The sequence below is a fragment of the Crassostrea angulata genome, chromosome 4 (assembly GCF_025612915.1).
Source record: "Crassostrea angulata isolate pt1a10 chromosome 4, ASM2561291v2, whole genome shotgun sequence".
NCBI classification, from domain to species: Eukaryota; Metazoa; Mollusca; class Bivalvia; order Ostreida; family Ostreidae; genus Magallana; species Magallana angulata.
This window is the reverse complement of record NC_069114.1, coordinates 44,499,352-44,517,097: the sequence shown is the minus strand read 5'-3', so window position 1 is coordinate 44,517,097 and position 17,746 is coordinate 44,499,352. Positions and strand designations below refer to the sequence as shown.

At 33.0% G+C, this 17,746-nt stretch overlaps 1 protein-coding gene across 1 annotated transcript; it reads left to right on the top strand.

Moving 5' to 3' along the window:
- Positions 1-62: 62 nt before the first annotated feature.
- On the top strand, positions 63-15,446 carry LOC128182288 (A disintegrin and metalloproteinase with thrombospondin motifs 6-like). Its single transcript, XM_052850873.1, has 17 exons — positions 63-289; positions 372-438; positions 535-638; positions 880-1,020; positions 1,517-1,584; positions 2,310-2,388; positions 2,665-2,773; positions 3,001-3,158; positions 3,410-3,479; positions 7,950-8,085; positions 8,760-8,947; positions 9,404-9,527; positions 9,850-9,939; positions 10,902-11,074; positions 13,032-13,095; positions 13,439-13,507; positions 15,250-15,446. The coding sequence occupies exons 1-17, from the start codon at positions 63-65 to the stop codon at positions 15,408-15,410; spliced, it is 2,028 nt and encodes a 675-aa protein (XP_052706833.1). The 3' UTR covers positions 15,411-15,446.
- Positions 15,447-17,746: the final 2,300 nt, after the last annotated feature.

The following is a 17,746-nucleotide window of genomic DNA, read 5'->3' as shown; positions in this document are numbered from 1 at the left end:
CAATAAGGCTGGAAACATTTAGCAAAGGGATTTTATACTGACATAGTCTTGTTATCACAGATATGCTTCCATCAAAAAATGATGAAGAGGAACCTCCATTGAGGACTACTAAGTTGACAACAAAGGTTGTGGCAATAGAACTAGGAGTGTACACAGATAGCTCCTTTACAGCACAGTTCCCGTCTACGGACGTGTCCATTAGGGTCGAGCTGATGATTTTAAAGTACAACGGGGTAACATACATGAAATTTCAGTCAGACAGGTTAATGGACAAACAGTCAAAACAAAAGTAAACATACAAACAGACAGACAAAACATATTTTTTATGTCATAATATTGTTTGTTCATGAGGCGCAAATGGTGTTTTCTAGATCTGAGACACTTGGATACAACATCAAACTAAAGATCAAGAATCTTGAGTTTTGGGAGACTAATCCGGTAAGTTCTCTATATTTTCTTTAATGACTAGTTGTAAGAAAGTAATCTTTTGAACTTCTAAGTATCTCTTTACATGTATCTCTTATTATATTGTAGAGCTTTTACAACATGTCAAAAAAGCTACATGAAACCCTCTCCAGTTTCTGTCAGGGTACAAGAAACGTTTCTCACAAATATGACATCAGATGTGCTCACACAGCGTAAGTACGATATAGATACATGCAATATTTTTGAAAGGCGTTAGAAGATGTTTTATTGAACAAATACATATCTTTTATTATTAGCAGAATTCTACAAGCGTCTCGGGTGTACAATATTTATATACATGTGCCTTATCATTGGTCATTTAATGTACTTTTGAAACTGTTCCGGGTGCCTGCAGACTATGGTGGAATGGCATATATCGGTTGAGCCTGTATTTTTTATTTACTTTTGTATTAGTTTGGGAATGGACCATGACGCGGGCAGGTGTTACAGAAATGACGTAGGTATTATGGGAGGATACGGCGCAGGATGGAGTTCATGTAGCGTCAACGATCTTCATAACTTTCTTCAGTGGGTATTTCTAGAAATAGATAGAAAGTAAATATAAACAGAGCTATAAAACTACAAAACCAGCGTATCGTATGATATTGTGTGTACAAACAATTATATCATTGTTATTTCAATTCATGTAACGTAACGAACCTAACCCTTCATCTAATATTTATTAAACATATCCTTTACGGTAACCCTACATTTATAATGTCAATTTTTTAAACGCCAACTGCAGCTGTCATATTCCTTACGAAGAATTTAACACACTGCTGGAATACAGGGGTTCATAAAAAAGTATCTGATTGATCATTTTTTGATCGCGATTGATAGTGTGATTGATTAATTGATTAAACATGTATGCAATATGGACGTTTCCGTTTACCATGTTGTCTGAAAGTCACTTTGCGCCTGCATCATCGTGTAATGCATGCCATTTTGAACACAAACCTCAATTCGATAACTGATAAAATAAAAATATTTTATGTGTATACATAAAATTATGTATTTATTAAATGAGGAAAATCATTTTTCTTTGATACAGATTTGAGAAAGCACAATGTGTGTTCAGAGAAGCTGAAGCTTTAGCTGAGCTGAGCTCATCTTTGATTGGTAAATAACTAATTTATCTATTCTTAACTAGTATATCATAAAGCATCATGGTCCTCAAGTCAAATGACTGATACTGACATTTTCCAATGTATATGTCTGTGATAATTTTGTTATGTACCTGTCAGTCCAATAATTGCCAAAGACGTAATGTTGGGGCGCATTCGGGGTTTGCATAAACAATAAACTAATATTAAATCCTACAATTACTGAAAGTTTTATTCATAATTTACATTTTTCAGTGCCTTTGTCTGTGATAACACTACAAATAGATTTTGTATTCACAGTCCAGTATATTCAAATGACGAATCGTTGGCACGCAACAGGGTTTGCAAAATTAAAAGACATCACATTGATATGTCAATATTCTTATGTTTAATCGTACAGTTGCTAAAAATTATATTAATATAAGTAATAAGGGATCATTCTTTGACTATTATGAGGTGATAATTTCGGTGGAGGGGGAAAGGGGCATGGTCAAATCTATCATAAAGTCCTTCGGGCTTTATTGGTTTGATCACGCTCTGACTGAAATTATCACCTCATAATACTCATAGAATGATTCCCTACTGTTTAATTAATACCAGAATAATCATTTTTATTTTTTTAGTTACATGTTGTATTATTACGAATATGATTTTATTTATCCTTTTCTAAAGAAACCTACAACCACATTTAAAACTTGATATGTAAATAATTAACTTTTTGTAAAAATATTCTTAAATTAGGTCAGGAATACAGTCCAGATGACATCTGTGAGAATAGATACGGTCCAAACTTCTTTTTAAGAAAGTTTGAATATAACTCGGTAAGTCTTAACAAACTCTTCATCCTTAACGCAGTTAAGAGGACTTAACGGTCGTTGGCAATATCACACTATACAATTCGTTTTAAAAAGACCTAAAATTGTCTACAGATTTAGGGAAAAACACTAATCTTAAAGCAAAAAAAAGGAAGATTTTTCACAAGGTAGATCTGATGATTAATTCATTGACCATTCATCCTTACTAATAATTGAAGATTGATTAATTAAGAAACATATAGAATATATAACATAGAATTTTTATACGCCCATTTTTGGTACCACTGCGAGGCTTACAGTTGTGTGAATCTTACGGAGGGATCCCTATACGGCCGGATGTTTAACCATGGATGGCAGGACATACCCGGCTCCTACTGTGGCGAAGGAAAAGTGCGTTGAGTCAGAGCATTCACTTGTAAAAATGATAGCTTGATTTAATTTATGTTTTCGTCTAAAAGATGAAAAAACTATTTTTTAGGACGGAGATGATCTCACTTACTCTTCTTTTCATTTGATTTTTAAAGAAAAAATGTTGAACATCCTTTCATATCTCGTGAGATTGTTTAGTTTTCTTGTTTAGAATTATGTATTGGTTAAACATCGGTGGTTTTTCATAGATTTGCTTTAAACTAACTTGTACCACGTTTGCAGATGCCAGACAAACCCCTAAAATCATCAGACCAGGAGGATGGGGTCCTTGGGGAGCGTGGCAGTCCTGCTCCAGAACATGTGGGGTGGGGGTAACATACATACGCCGAAGATGCAACAATCTAAGGTGATTTTTTGACTCATTTTTATGCACAATTATTATCAAATATTTGCTGAATAGTATTAAAACATATAAAAGGCTCAGACTAGCTTTTGATCAACTGTTTATTAAATTCAGTGAAGCGTATCATTGGACTATGATATATATGAACTGTAAAGAAGATTTTTACCTATATGAAGTTTCAAGTTTAATTTAACTCCATAGTCTAAAAACATGGTTTATACCAATGTAAATGCATCATTATCTAACATTGACAGCCCAATAAACCACCCAGGCTGTGAAGGAGGGGATAGCAATGCAAATGAAGCCAAGATTTGTAATTCTGAGGTTAGTGTAACATTTCCAGCTGCCACTATAATGCATAGAGAAACCAGTAAAGAAAACCAAAGAGACACCATTTACTAATACTATAATAATTAGGGTCTTCCGTTTCCAACGGAAGACCCTCTTGTTATTCTACGGTTTCTTTTTCTTTATTATTCTTTTTTTTCTTTTTCTGACTTTTTTGGAGCGCTATTTCTCAAAAACTGCACAACCGATATGCACAAAATTTTTAGGACTGATAAAGCATGATCGGTGCTACATATTATTAAATTTTCAAATGATGACGTCACTTCCGGTTTCAGATATTGACGATTTTGTAAATTTTTAAGGGTCATTTTGTCCACGCATCTTCTCCAAAACTAATCAAGATAGAAGCTTGAAATTTTCAGGGATTGTAGATGAATGTATGTAGATGTACCCCCATGCTTCCAATTGTGAAAATTGCTCAAGGCCTCAAAGCTCGCCTGAACCTGAAAATTAGCACCAAATTTTTTCACGAAATTTTCGCACATTTTCTATGATATCTTTTGATGTATAAATATTTTATTAAAACATATACTGCAAAAGTTGTTTAATTTTGCAAGACCTTTAATTTGATATCAAGAAAAAGGGGCTGGCCCCTCAACTTAGGGGCCAAGATGGCTCTAAAGTATTCTTACAATAACTTTTTACTGAACAATATTTTGTTATTAATTATAGAAGCAAAAATGTTCACTGTACAGCTGTTTATCTATTCAGTACAATACCTTAGTCATGTGTTACGTAATTGGGGGTTTCAAGGGGCCAGAAGTTGAAAAATTTGATCATTAATATCAGAAAAAGGAGAAATATTTTGAATAGCACTGTAGAACAAAAGTTATTTAAAATAATGTTCTCAACAATACAAATACTAAAATTTTGTTGTTGGTGGCCCCGGAATGGAGTTTAAGGGTCGGCCCCTAAAACATATTTATATAGATAGCTTGAGAAAGGTTAACAATTCCTAAACACTTGTTGAACAAAATATGTTTATATTTGCAAGACCTTTAATTTGATATCAAGAAAAAGGGGCTGGCCCCTAAAATCAGGGGCCAAGATGGCTCTAAAGTATTCTTACAATAAATCTTTACTGAACAATATTTTGTTACTAATTATAGAAGCAAAAATGTTCATTGTACAGCTGTTTATCTATACAGTACAATACCTTAGTCATATGTTACGTAATTAGGGGTTTCAAGAGGCCAGAAGTTGAAAAATTTGATCATTAATATCAGAAAAAGGAGAAATATTTTGAATAGCACTGTAGAACAAAAGTTGTTCAAAATAATGTTCTTAACAAAATGATACCAAAAATGTTGTTGTTAGTGGCCCCGATAAGGGGTTAAAAGATCAGCCCCTAAAACACAGTTGTTTAGATATCTCGATAAAGTTTTACAATTTGTGAACACTTGTAGAACAAAATATGTTTAGATTAGCGAGACCTTTTATTTGATATCAAGAAAAAGGGGCTGACCCCTCAAATTAGGGGCTTGAAAGGCTATTAAGTCTTTTTATAATAACTCTTTTCTCACCAATAATTTGATATTAATCATAAAGCAACAACGAAGTTTTTTTATGCTTAATTTTAAACTAAAATCCGTTTTAAAATCGGACGATGCATTACAATAATATTGGGATTTAAAAATTGAGTTTTCCGGAAATTTTGATTCCAAGTTCTTGGTTAAGAAAATAGCGTTATGTTCAAAGTAAAATTAACTCGTACCAAAAATAATTGTTAAGTCGTACTTGAACACATTCGGATTTTTTGGTTAAGTCGTTCTTGAAAACAGAAAGGTTTTTGTTAATTCGTACTTAAAATCATTCGGATTTTGTTATGTCGTACCAGGAATAATTCGATTTTTTTCATATTTTTATTATCGTTACTCTTGTTATTGGTTTAAGAGCTCTGCTTCTTACAGGAACTTCCAGCTTTACTTCCGACATTAACGGAAGACCCACTCGTTGCTTTGCAACGAGCTTTGCTCTAGTTCTTCTTATTAAGGTCTTCCGTTTCCAACGGAAGACCTTATTGTTTTTCTTCGGTTTCTTCTTCCCTATTATTATTATTTTTGTTTTTTTTTCTTACAAATTTTGTGCACGCGAGTTCTCGGAAATGGCTGGGCCGATTTTCATGAAACTTTCAGATCTAATAGATATTAATCTGAACCTTATTGGAAATTTTTTATTTTGATGACGTCACTTCCGTTTCAGAGATATTGACGTTTTAGCGATTTTTAGAGGGTCAGCTTGTCCGTCGAACTCCTCCTAAACGATAAAAGATATCAAATTCAAATTTTCAGGAATTGTAGACGAATGATTGTAGTTTTGTCTAAAGTGAGCCATTTATGTTTGGCGCAAAAGGCGCCGAAGCTCGCCTGGACCCGAAAATTGAGATATAAAAAATGTACTGATTTTTCTTGGTTTTCTTTAATTATCTCTTTTCTCGAAAATATTTTGTTAAAACATGTAGAGCAATTAAAATTTATTTTTACAAGAGCTTTAATTTGAGATCAAGAAAAAGGGGCTGGTTCTTCAAATTAGGGGCCGATAAGGCTCTAAAGTCTTTTGATGATAACTTTTTAATGTGAAATATTTTGTAATACGTTATAGAAGCAATTATGTTTATTCTAACGTTATTCACCTATACATGGCAATCATTTACTCCTATATTACGTAATTAGGGGTTTTAAGGGGCCAGAAGTCCAAAACTTTGATGCTCAATATCTCTAAATGGAGAAATATTTTTATAAGCAATATTGAACAAAAGATGCTCAAAATATTGAGCTTATCAATCTGCCACAATCATTTCTTTGTTATGCGGTCCCTGAAGGGAGTTACAGGGTCGGCCCCTAAAACGACCCTCTCCAGATATCTCCAGAACGGTACATAATTTCTAAACACTTGTTGAACAAAATGTGTTTGAATTGACACGAGCTTTCATTTAAGATCAAGAAAAAGGGGCTGGCCCTTCAAATTAGGGGCCGATAAGGCTCTAAAGTCTTTTGATGATAACTTGTTACTGTAAAATATTTTGTGATACGTCATAGAAGCAATTATGTTTATTCTAACGTTATTCACATATACATGGCAATCATTTACTCCTATATTACGTAATTAGGGATTTTAAGGGGCCAGAAGTCCAAAACTTTGATGCTCAATATCTCTAAATGGAGAAACATTTTGAGAAGCAATATTGAACAAAAGATGCTCAAAATATTGAGCTTATCAATCTGCCACAATCATTTCTTTGTTATGCGGTCCCTGAAAGGAGTTACAAGGTCGGCCCCTAAAACGACCCTCTCCAGATATCTCCAGAACGGTACATAATTTCTAAACACTTGTTGAACAAAATGTGTTTGAATTGACACGAGCTTTCATATAAGATCAAGAAAAAGGGGCTGGCCCTTCAAATTAGGGGCCGATAAGGCTCTAAAATCTTTTGATGATAACTTTTTACTGTAAAATATTTTGTGGTACCTTATAAAAACAATTATGTTTATTCTAACGTTATTCACCTCTACATGGCAATCATTTACTCCTATATTACGTAATAAGGGATTATAAGGGGCCAGAAGTCCAACACTTTGATGCTCAATATCTCTAAATGGAGAAACATTTTGATAAGCAATATTGAGCAAAAGATGCTAAAAAATTAAGCTTAACAATATGCAACCATATTTTATGTGTGATATGGTCCTTAAAAGGAGTACAGGGTCGGCCCCTAAATCGACCCTCTCCAGATATCTACAGAACGGTACATAATTTCAAACACTTGTTGAACAAAATGTGTTTCAATTGACAAACACATTCTTATGAAATCATAAAAAAGGGCTGGCCCTTCAAATAAGGGGCTGAGGGGGCTCTAAAGACTTTTAATGATAAATATTTACTGTGAAATATTTTTTGATCCATTATAGAGGCAATTATGTTTATTCTAACGTTATTTACCTATACATGGCAATGATCATTTACTCCTACGTTACGTAATTAGGGATTTTAAGGGACCAGAAGTCCAAAACTCTGATCCTCTATATCTCAAAATGGAGGACATTCCGAAAAGCAGTATTTAACAAAAGATACTCAAAATAATGTGCTTAACAATGTACAACCATATATTGTTTGTTATCTTGACCCTAAAAGGAGTTTAGGACCAGCTATCGAAACGATTTTCAACATATATCTCAAAAACGATAACCAATTTCTAAACACTTATTAGCAGTACACACAAATACCTTTTAACTAAAATGAATGAAAATGAGCTGATCCCTTAAAAAATGGACACAAAAGGGGTAGATAGTCTTTCACCCATTACTCTTAGACCCCGCTTCCATTTCCAGATACGTTTCGTTGACGAAGATCAAGAGCAAGGTCATTCCGTATTCTAAAAATCGGACGGAAGACCTCCTCGTTGCTCGCAACGAGATCGTGTCTAGTTTGAATTATTTTCTGTTCTAGCCATGTTCAGATGATAGTCCAAAACAGGCAGATCTGATTAAACAGAGAGCTTCAGAAACGTGTCTTACAATGCTTGAAAATAAAGTGTTGAATTCGTCAGAGTATAATTCAACGGGGGATAGATACAGTCATTCTGGTGAGAAATAGCCACGCATGCTTAAATTTATGCTTTATTAGTATTTACTCGTCATTCCTTTTTGTAATATAAATATGTCGTATAAACCTTAATTTTTTCCATGTTTTTTGAACGGTATAAAATAATTCAGAATGGATATACTGAGTACTCTGTCCCGCGTTTTTGCTTCCACCACTTTTTGCTTGATATTTCAATAATAGTAAATACTTTTGTGCTCAAACTACGTTCATCCACTAATATGAAAAATATCCATATTATCTATTTTAAAACGCCCCCTCTACCGCTTCAGGTTTCAATACACATCCTAAAATTGAAAGTCTACGGAAATTTTACATTGCATCAGCCATTAATAAGCCCGGATGATAACGTTAAAAAATCGCGCTATGTATTCCAAGTGTATTCCGAATGGAGAAAAGATGTAAACGTTTCCCATTACAGATCTCCGTAAGAAAATTGTTTTCGTTGCTGTGAAATTTTATGAGTGAAAAGGGATAATTGTTCAATGAAGATATCTTGGATATATTCCCTTTCATCGATTGCAGATTTATTTCTTTCACAGGTATCTGTATTTTCATTAAAAATCATCAAAAATTGATGGAAGCAATAACTCGGGACAGACTGTAATTGATTCATTAAAATTATGTTGTAAGAACCCATTTCATCCTTTTTACTAGGAAATTATGTGTGTGAAGTTAGATGTAAAGAAGTGGGTGATTTCAAATCGCCATATTTCACAAGATTCGGCTTAATGCCACACGGTACCCCATGCGATGCCAAAGTAATTAAGTACATGGATTTCATGAGCTCACCTTGGCCAAGAAAGAAGGGCCTCACTCCTATTTGTTTGGAGGGATATTGCAGGGCAAGTAAAAAAAATCTTGTCTCTAAGTTTTCTACTGATATCTACTATTTATGAAATTATTTTGATACTTTTTTAGTAATTGGGATCTGAACACTCGTGCATTTTTTGATGCTAAAAGGCATCAGCAATATTGAATTCAAGACTAACTATTTCTGGGTTCGAACTCCTACTTTATTAGGATTTTACAAATAAAAAGATTATTCAATTTTCCGTAATAAAAAAGCTCGAAGTTGCTTTCGATGAATCTTCTCAGGGCAAAATTAGAACAGGAATAAAATCCAGGAGCGACGTTTGTCCTGAGATGATAAACTTATAGAATTTAGAAAGCAAAAAAAAAGGCTATATATTACCTAGCACTGCAAGCACATACAAATGTACTTAAAATTCACTTTCTGTTTCACTGTTTTTAGATTTTCTTTTAATGCTTGCATGTTTATGTTATATCTTTATGTTTAGATCTTTGGGTGCGACGATGCTTTCCTTGGAGGGACAAAAGAGTTTGATGAATGTGGTGTTTGTGGTGGGGATGGGTCCACATGTGACGTCATACAGGGAACATTCACGGGTATACCCGGAGAAGGTAACTTGTTTCGCGACATTTAACTTTACCTTTGTAGTACAATTACATGTAAATATGCCGGTATTGCCGCCTAGATATAAAACAACAATACTGCAGCCCTAACGGAAGTGTTACTATGTTTTAATACGTATCCACTCCGTATCTAATGGGATACAAATTCATTCTATATTGTAACATTGAAACTTTTAACCAATGCCAGATATAATGCTTTAATGTCTTTTCAATGGGTTTTTATAAGTATAATAAAATTATTGTCATCCTGTACACAATTTCCAAAAAGGGTTACTAATATTTAAATGTAGATAAAAACAATTTTTTGCAGGTAATAGAACTCTAATGATTGGGATACCGAAAGGAGCATATAATATTCAAATTTGGTTTAACTATTGGATAATGGAAAATAACTTCATAGGTAAGTAAAGATGTATTCACTGTCAATAATCATCGTTATTATACAAAAAAGTCTATTAATCTGATAGTTTTCCCTGCTATTAACCTATTGATTTTGATAAAAGAAAACGCTGGATAAGATACTTTCTCTTTTGGTAAAAAAATTTAAATATCATTCATACGAAATAAAGGCATAGCTGTGTTCTCAATTATGATCTTTATCGATGTAACATATGAGCCAACCCAATGCATTTATGTGGAAGATGGATTGGAACATGCTCATTACTTTTACATTTCGTTTGTAAAAAATATTCATTATGAATTAAGACAACAATTTCTGTATGACCTTTTATCATTGAACTTTTTGAATACAATTGAGGTACTTTGAGGTGACAAAACTTTATCTCATGATGATATATGAAATATATGATATATGAAAATATAAAAATATCTAAAGAAGTTCATACACTTATACAAAAGTGTGGAAGATTTATCTAAGTTTTTAAATCATTTGCATAACTTTCTTACCCATACTAATTTTAATTCTAGATTTGCACAGTATTACATCATTCACAACTAATGTTTTTTTTGCGTTCACTAAGTGTTCTATAACTGTTATAAATGTTAACTAGCATTGTATGGAATTGTAATTGTAATATATCATGTACAAGGAGAGAACTCTCTAAGTTTCTGGAAAGTGTGTCCAATCCTTTTGGCATCATTAGTCAATAAAATATGTTCAACTCAGATACTATGTCAAGCTAACATCCAGGCATTGTCAATTTATAGTCGTGATTAAATTCCTTATCATTTTAACTCTCATTTTCTCTCTTTATGTCTCTCTCTCACTCGTTCACTTAAATTTTATCTTTCTCTTTTACTCTTTATTTCGATGTATTCCCCGTCTCTCTCTCTCTCTCTCTCTCTCTCTCTCTCTCTCTCTCTCTCTCTCTCTCTTACAGTTTGACTTTTTCATTACACAAGAGATGTACGATAAAGATGACGTCCCCGTTATCGTCAGCCATGTTGGAAGCAGCTGGGTGTGGAACACGGATGAGAGTAAAAATCCGGTCAATTTTGCGAACACCTACTGGCATTATAAATACATTGAGTACTTGTATACAACGGGACCTATCTCCGAGCCTGCTATCATCAAGGTAGGAATACACATAAAGAAACTTACTTACTTTAATCCACATTCAAAAATTGATTAAAATTTTCAAAACTTAACATTTCATCACCATGTGAGAAGAAACTTTGAAATGGTAATTTTTACAAACTTGTTCTATTAATCTATTAGTGATTATAAAGAGAAATATTGAGGCAATATGCATGGTTATTAAACTAGGTCATAGACATTACGTATTATTTAATAAGATTACCTCGATTCATCAACGTAGGTAAGCTCTGAAACAAGTATTCCTTTTAAAGGAATGATCGGAAATAATGATATATAGATAGCTAGAAGCAAGCAACATGATCAGTTTGATGTAAAATAATTTAAAAAGTACAGTATTTTTACAAAATATAGATTATTTGAAATCTGTACACCATATTTTCATCATTATAAACCGTCAACAAATTTAATTTTGAAATAAATTTGGGGAAAGCCGTTCGTAAACTCCTTGTAGTTTTATATTTTTAAGGTAATTATTAAATGTTAATGTATCTTCTTCTTCTTCTTCTTCTTTAGAATACTGAGTAGGGATCTTCAAGGAGCATTAATACGTATACAAAGAAAGAGTTGTAATAAAATAATTTAATGCGCCTGAAAAAACATTGAATGCCACCATAGCTTGCTACTGAGGTCGCATTATAACGTAACCTTGTTTATAAATCAAGCTACTATTATGCAACATCAATAGATCGAGGTCAGTTCATGGAGCATCTTCTTATGATCGAGGTCAGTTCATCGAGGTCAACTGCATTACTGAATGAATTTCGATCGAAATTCTTACGCGTGAGACAAAATGTGCATTCGTGAATAAATAGGTCGAACTGTATTTAATGTATGTTTGCATCTCTTAAGGTAAATGAATGAAGGAAAAAACCTGAATGAAATATTATTGCGTGGACCCTGAGGTCCACGCAGAAAATATATAAGCGAGGTTAAACCGGATGCTATGGGGAAAATTCAGCCTGCGCATGAGCTAGCCTGGTTCCTGTGCGTAGTGGGTAGCTTAGGGAACCAGGCTAGCACACGTTTATCTGAATCGGGTTCGGGATTCCGTGCCATATGCACACATAAGTTCAAAGGCGCTGTAATTGTAAAGTTGTCGGTAAACAGCACAGAAACAAAGTATTCCTTTTAAAGAAATGATTGGCATGTGATATGAATTATCAGTATTATGAGATAAGTTAATGTAATGCCGAAACTACATCATGCATCAAATAGCATAATTTGCAATGTTTTGTTGTTTTCCGAATACATATGTAACTTAACTTTACTTTTATAGTAGGCGAGGCTAGAGAACTTCCTGATTAAATTTTTTAAAGCATTTAAGTATGATTGAATAATTATGTCACTGTATAAAAGTTTAAATCTCAAGAAAAATGCGTCAAAATATGAAATTTTTAATTTACAGCTGTCACTGCATAGTTAACAAAATAGTGCGAATCGTTATGTGTGCGCAAATAGTAGAATTCACCGAATGCCTGATACTTTCCATGCAAACTTCATTCATAGATAGATCATAATTATTTTAGGAGTATGAACCCTTAAAATTCTGAGATAAAAAGTCAGGGCTATATACATACATGTATACGTAATACACCGTACAAATTTAGTGGTTAAAAGCAGAGGGCTAGAGTCGGTGGAATCTCTGATAATCTTAAGGCTTTCACGTTTTCGTTGGAAACACATGCAAATTGTCCACGTATTGTAGTCCTTTTTTAAAGGACAGCAACTTGTATAAAAACTAAACCAAAGCTTCAAGTTTTTAAATAAGAACTACTTATGCAAGCGGAATGTGTGCGCACGTGTACGCATTTGCCGGATGCCTCATATGGACACAACAGTGATCGGCCAAAGCCGGTTACAAAAAGTCTTCAAAGCAATATTTTTCTACCAAATGAAAATGTTCCGTAATTGCATTTTTTTTTTATTGATTTCAGCTTTATCAAAAGAACGCTTTGGAAAACAAAGGCATTCATTACGCTTATTCTTTACCCAAAACTGGTGAGTTTTAATAAACAGCTGATTCAATATGATTATGTTATATTCTTAGTTTTAATCAATAGGAATAAAAGATTATATAAAGTACGTTATCTTATATTGTCTAAAATGCATGTTTGAAAATATAATCCATCAATTTGTAGAACAAAATTTCCTTTGCAAATCGTGTATAAAAGTGTTAAAAAGACATTTTATTGCTATCAACCTTCATTAATATTAACGGTACAGAATGATAACAACATATTAAGTAAATAAGGGTTTAAGTTTTTTAGAGTGACAAAGGTCATTGTCTATGTATTGTTAAATACAACTAATTCTACAAGATTTATTTTAACATTTATTTAAGGTGAATGTAAGAATAACGGGACATACAACCTTAAACTACGTACTTGTGACTGTCCTACTGGATTTTACGGTATTAAAATATATGGGATATTTTGTGTATTTTACAGTTGTGTTAACAAAAATAGAACGAGAGGATATATGCGAGAATGATGCCATGTATGTTGTACATTGATGCAAATTTTACGTTATATAAATAATTTTATCACATGTTTAGCTCAGTATGCGGTGGATATCACTCATGTAATTAATTGATGATATTACACTGTTTTCTTACGTCATGTGACCTCATGGTTATGGTTCTTGATTGACGTAAAATAAAAGTACAAAAAATATTTAGTTGAAAAGTGTGGAGTTGTACTTGTGAAGCATTTTTTGCCGTTTTATTCATGAAATGATAAAAAATAGTTTCGAAAATAAAATGTTAAAGTATCTTTGTTAAATCGTTAAGGAAAATTGGCGTAAAGTTGTTGACGTCTTGCAGTAAATATGCTGTGGGGCTCACAATTTAATAATTTTTACAGAAAAAAATAAGATTTCACAAGAGACGTAGTAAACATGTGGTAATAAAATCTCTTATGATCTGCAAAAGTTAATGATTTATATCAAACTCGTATTGTGTTTACTATCCCCTCACCAAGCCTCGGGAATAGAAATAACACAACTCGCTAGATAGAAATCATATACCCACCCAAATCATGAAAGATCCTGTATAAAGTATTCAACTTTCAAAATAAACATTCAATTTCAATCCAAATTTTATTCGGTATCAGAAAATTGATGTGAGAAGATCTGTTTAAGAAATTTGTCATTTGCATCTCAAAAATGTTTAAACCCAAAAAGTTCACTCCAACGTAACTATTCATAAAATATTAGCATACCGTTAGATGGTAGGATAAACGTTGTAGGCCTCGGGATCATAAAGAAATTTCAGACTTTAGTCAAAATTTCAACCAGTCATAAAATAATGGTTTATCATAAAATGACAATGGAAATTTATAATTGAAAACATTATCAAGACACTTTTAATAGCATTTCAATTTTGTCAGTATTTTTATTCAAGAGATATAATTTTTCACTTAAGTCTAAGTTTGCTTTATAAATCTGGGACCTGGTTTTGGAGAACTTACATATTGATTTCCTCTTAAAGATAAGCTTTGTTTAAATATCAAAAAATCATCAAAATTGAAGGCAAAATGTAATGAATTCTTTGTTACTTAATTAGAGGTTTAAAAATACAAACACCTATGTCTACATTTAAAGGAATTCAATGAATAATGAAGGGATATTGAACAATGAGAATTATTTTACACTAGTTAAATAAAGTATGTATTTCTAGATAACAATGAAATTGAAATAAACTAAATTCACATGTCTGACTACATATAAGAGGCCGGCCATTTGGAAGTTGATTTTTAAAACAAAGTAATTTCCTCTAGATGAATTATTTGTTTTTTAGATTCGTCAAACTATCTGCGGTTTATTTCATATTTTGATAAAGAGAAAGTTTCTGCATGTATGAACCAAAAGATTTTTACGGATTTTAAGTTCCTTTTTAGAATTTCTTAATAAAACATACTTTGCCAATAGACTTCAGTGCAAATTCAAGGTGTGATTAATTAGACCATACTCAAAATTATGGTGGAGTAATTTTATTTGATAACACCCACAAAATGATACCATAATTAAGAATATAGGGCCATTCATTAATTAGGTACAAAATGTGGATGTTATATATTGAATACCTTAATTTGATGCCCATCCAGCTTCTTAAAGTAAATATAATGACACCTGATATTTATGTTGTATTAACAGGAGCTGACTGTGACAGTCGTTGTAATATTTACTGCTTCAATGGCGCGGCATTGGACGAGTCCACTTGCACGTGCCAGTGTAAGGAACACCAGACGGGAAGTTATTGTAAGTGTGAAACAGGATATACCGGGAAAGACTGCACGGAGAAAAAAAGTGAATAATTACCATTGTCTGAATAAAATTTGAATGTAGACTTTGGCTCTTCTTTTTGTCTTCAATTGCCTATGAAAGTTAACTTGATTCTTGTGAAGTAGCTTGTGTGTTGGAGCAGAACCATCCAAATAAAAAGAAACCGTATAACACGAATAACAAATCTTTGCTAATTATTACATGATGGAATAAAGAGGAGAATCATAAAGTCAATCATTTACGAATTGTTCTGCTTGAGTCTTTATGAATTATTTTTACACGAAATGTAAGCAAGCGCAGTTCAAAATAGTGTTCCGATTGGCCACTTCGACCTTCGCTCATGGCTTATTAACAAAACAAACTTGACTTTGTGGAAATAAAATTACCAAGCCCCCCCCCCCCCCCGCCCCCAAATCATTATTTGATGATAATCCGCACACACTACCAATTTTCCGTTCCTTGTACATGATGATATTAAGATACACAATGCAAATGAATAAAAAATTAGAGTCTATTAACAAAAGTGTAAACTAATGACACATATAGCGTGGAATACAGGTGTTCCAAACTTTTTCTTACCTCGACGAAAAAAAAAATGATCCGAAAAAGAACAGTTAAGTCATTCTGAAAAATCGGTGTTTAACCTATGATGCGATGTAGACCTCAAAACACTTCCAGTGACACGAAAGAATAGCTGTATACTCATGTACTAAAAATATTGAGAGGCGTATAATGCAATGCATTTTTGCGCTGTTAATGATTCAAGTAATTTTTACAAAGCTATTTGTCTTTTCATCTATAATTTTTCTGCCGACATTAACAAAAATTGAGCATTGATGAAGTTAGTTGACACATTTACATATATAGATAATGTTTCCAAGTAGTATTAAAATTGGCAAAACATTGTTACTGATGATAGTTATGAAGCGGTTTCTATACATTGTAGTCCTTCATCATGAAATAGCTTGACCTTTTTCAGGAAATAGAGAAAATCTAGAGATCAGCATGCTGGAATGCGGACTGCATATACTAAACGAACAGGGTGTCGAAGACGAACGTTCGAAGACAATATTTCAATCCACGAAACTGTTAACAGTGTCAACTCTTTGAGTATACGAGTAGGTGCAAAAATGCAAGCATTATTTAAAACAAAAGAGGGCCAATGGACCAAAACATTCACCTGAATATAGATTCCTAGGTAGTTTTTGTATTGTTTTCTATATTTTGTAAAAAAAATGTATTTAAACTTATGATATAAAAAGGTATTATTTGGGAAATGGTCTTACATTTGCGGGTAACAAGTGTGCATCACATGTAAAGAAGAGTACAAGCATTCTAGTACCACATTTCGATGAATATAAACCGCAAATTAAAAGACGCTGTCGATATCGGGTTGAACATCGACATACCTCCCCGCAACATCTAGATCAGTAGATGCCATTTCATCATCTCTGGCTCATTTCATAAATTGTTTTGTTTGTTCTAATTTTATTGCTTGTTAAATATGTTCAAGCCCGGCCCTGATATGCTGTAGACTGTAATCTGTCCCATGTTACTGTTTCCATCACATTTTTACAATGTTATAGAAACGTACACAGCTAAAGGAAATGCAATTGAAATCCTTCATTAAAACATCATCTTTTTTTTACTCAGATATTTTAACAGGAACAAAAACAGATTTCTTTACAATTTATCTTTTTTCCATTCGGAAGTCTCTTGGAAACCTCGCACAATTTTCAAATGCTATAATCCAGATCTTATTTTATATCATTTGCAATTATACAAATCTCCATATATTTATATTTAATAATCGCTTTTTCAGCCAAACAAGTCAGAGAGAGAGAGAGAGAGAGAGAGAGAGAGAGAGAGAGAGAGAGAGAGAGAGAGAGAGCGCAAGGAAATTCAAATACAAAAACTTCTAAATAAATTTTCATTTGGTATGTAAATAAATATTGTTTGAACCGTGAAATATTTCATTTTCGTAAGCCAAGGGTTTCTGATCCGCTGCGCTGTGATCTGCTCCTGGAGATCACAAACCCTTGGCTAGCAAAGATTGGTATATTTATGAATAACTAATAATGAAGCATTTTGATTCTATCAATATACATGTGTATTATTTTGATGTCTTATTGCCTAGTCTGAAGTAATTTATACATATTTATTACCTAATCAAAGGGATTTTGTTGTTTTATTACAAATTAAATAGTTGCGTCTATTTTGAACTGCCGGTCAATAGACTGCGATCTATTAGACCGCCGGTCAATAGACTGCGATCTATTGGACCGGCAACGTATTTCAGAACGCGGGTATGTTAATTTTACATCCTTTCGATAGTTCCCAGGGAATGTATATTCCTTTACATAGACGC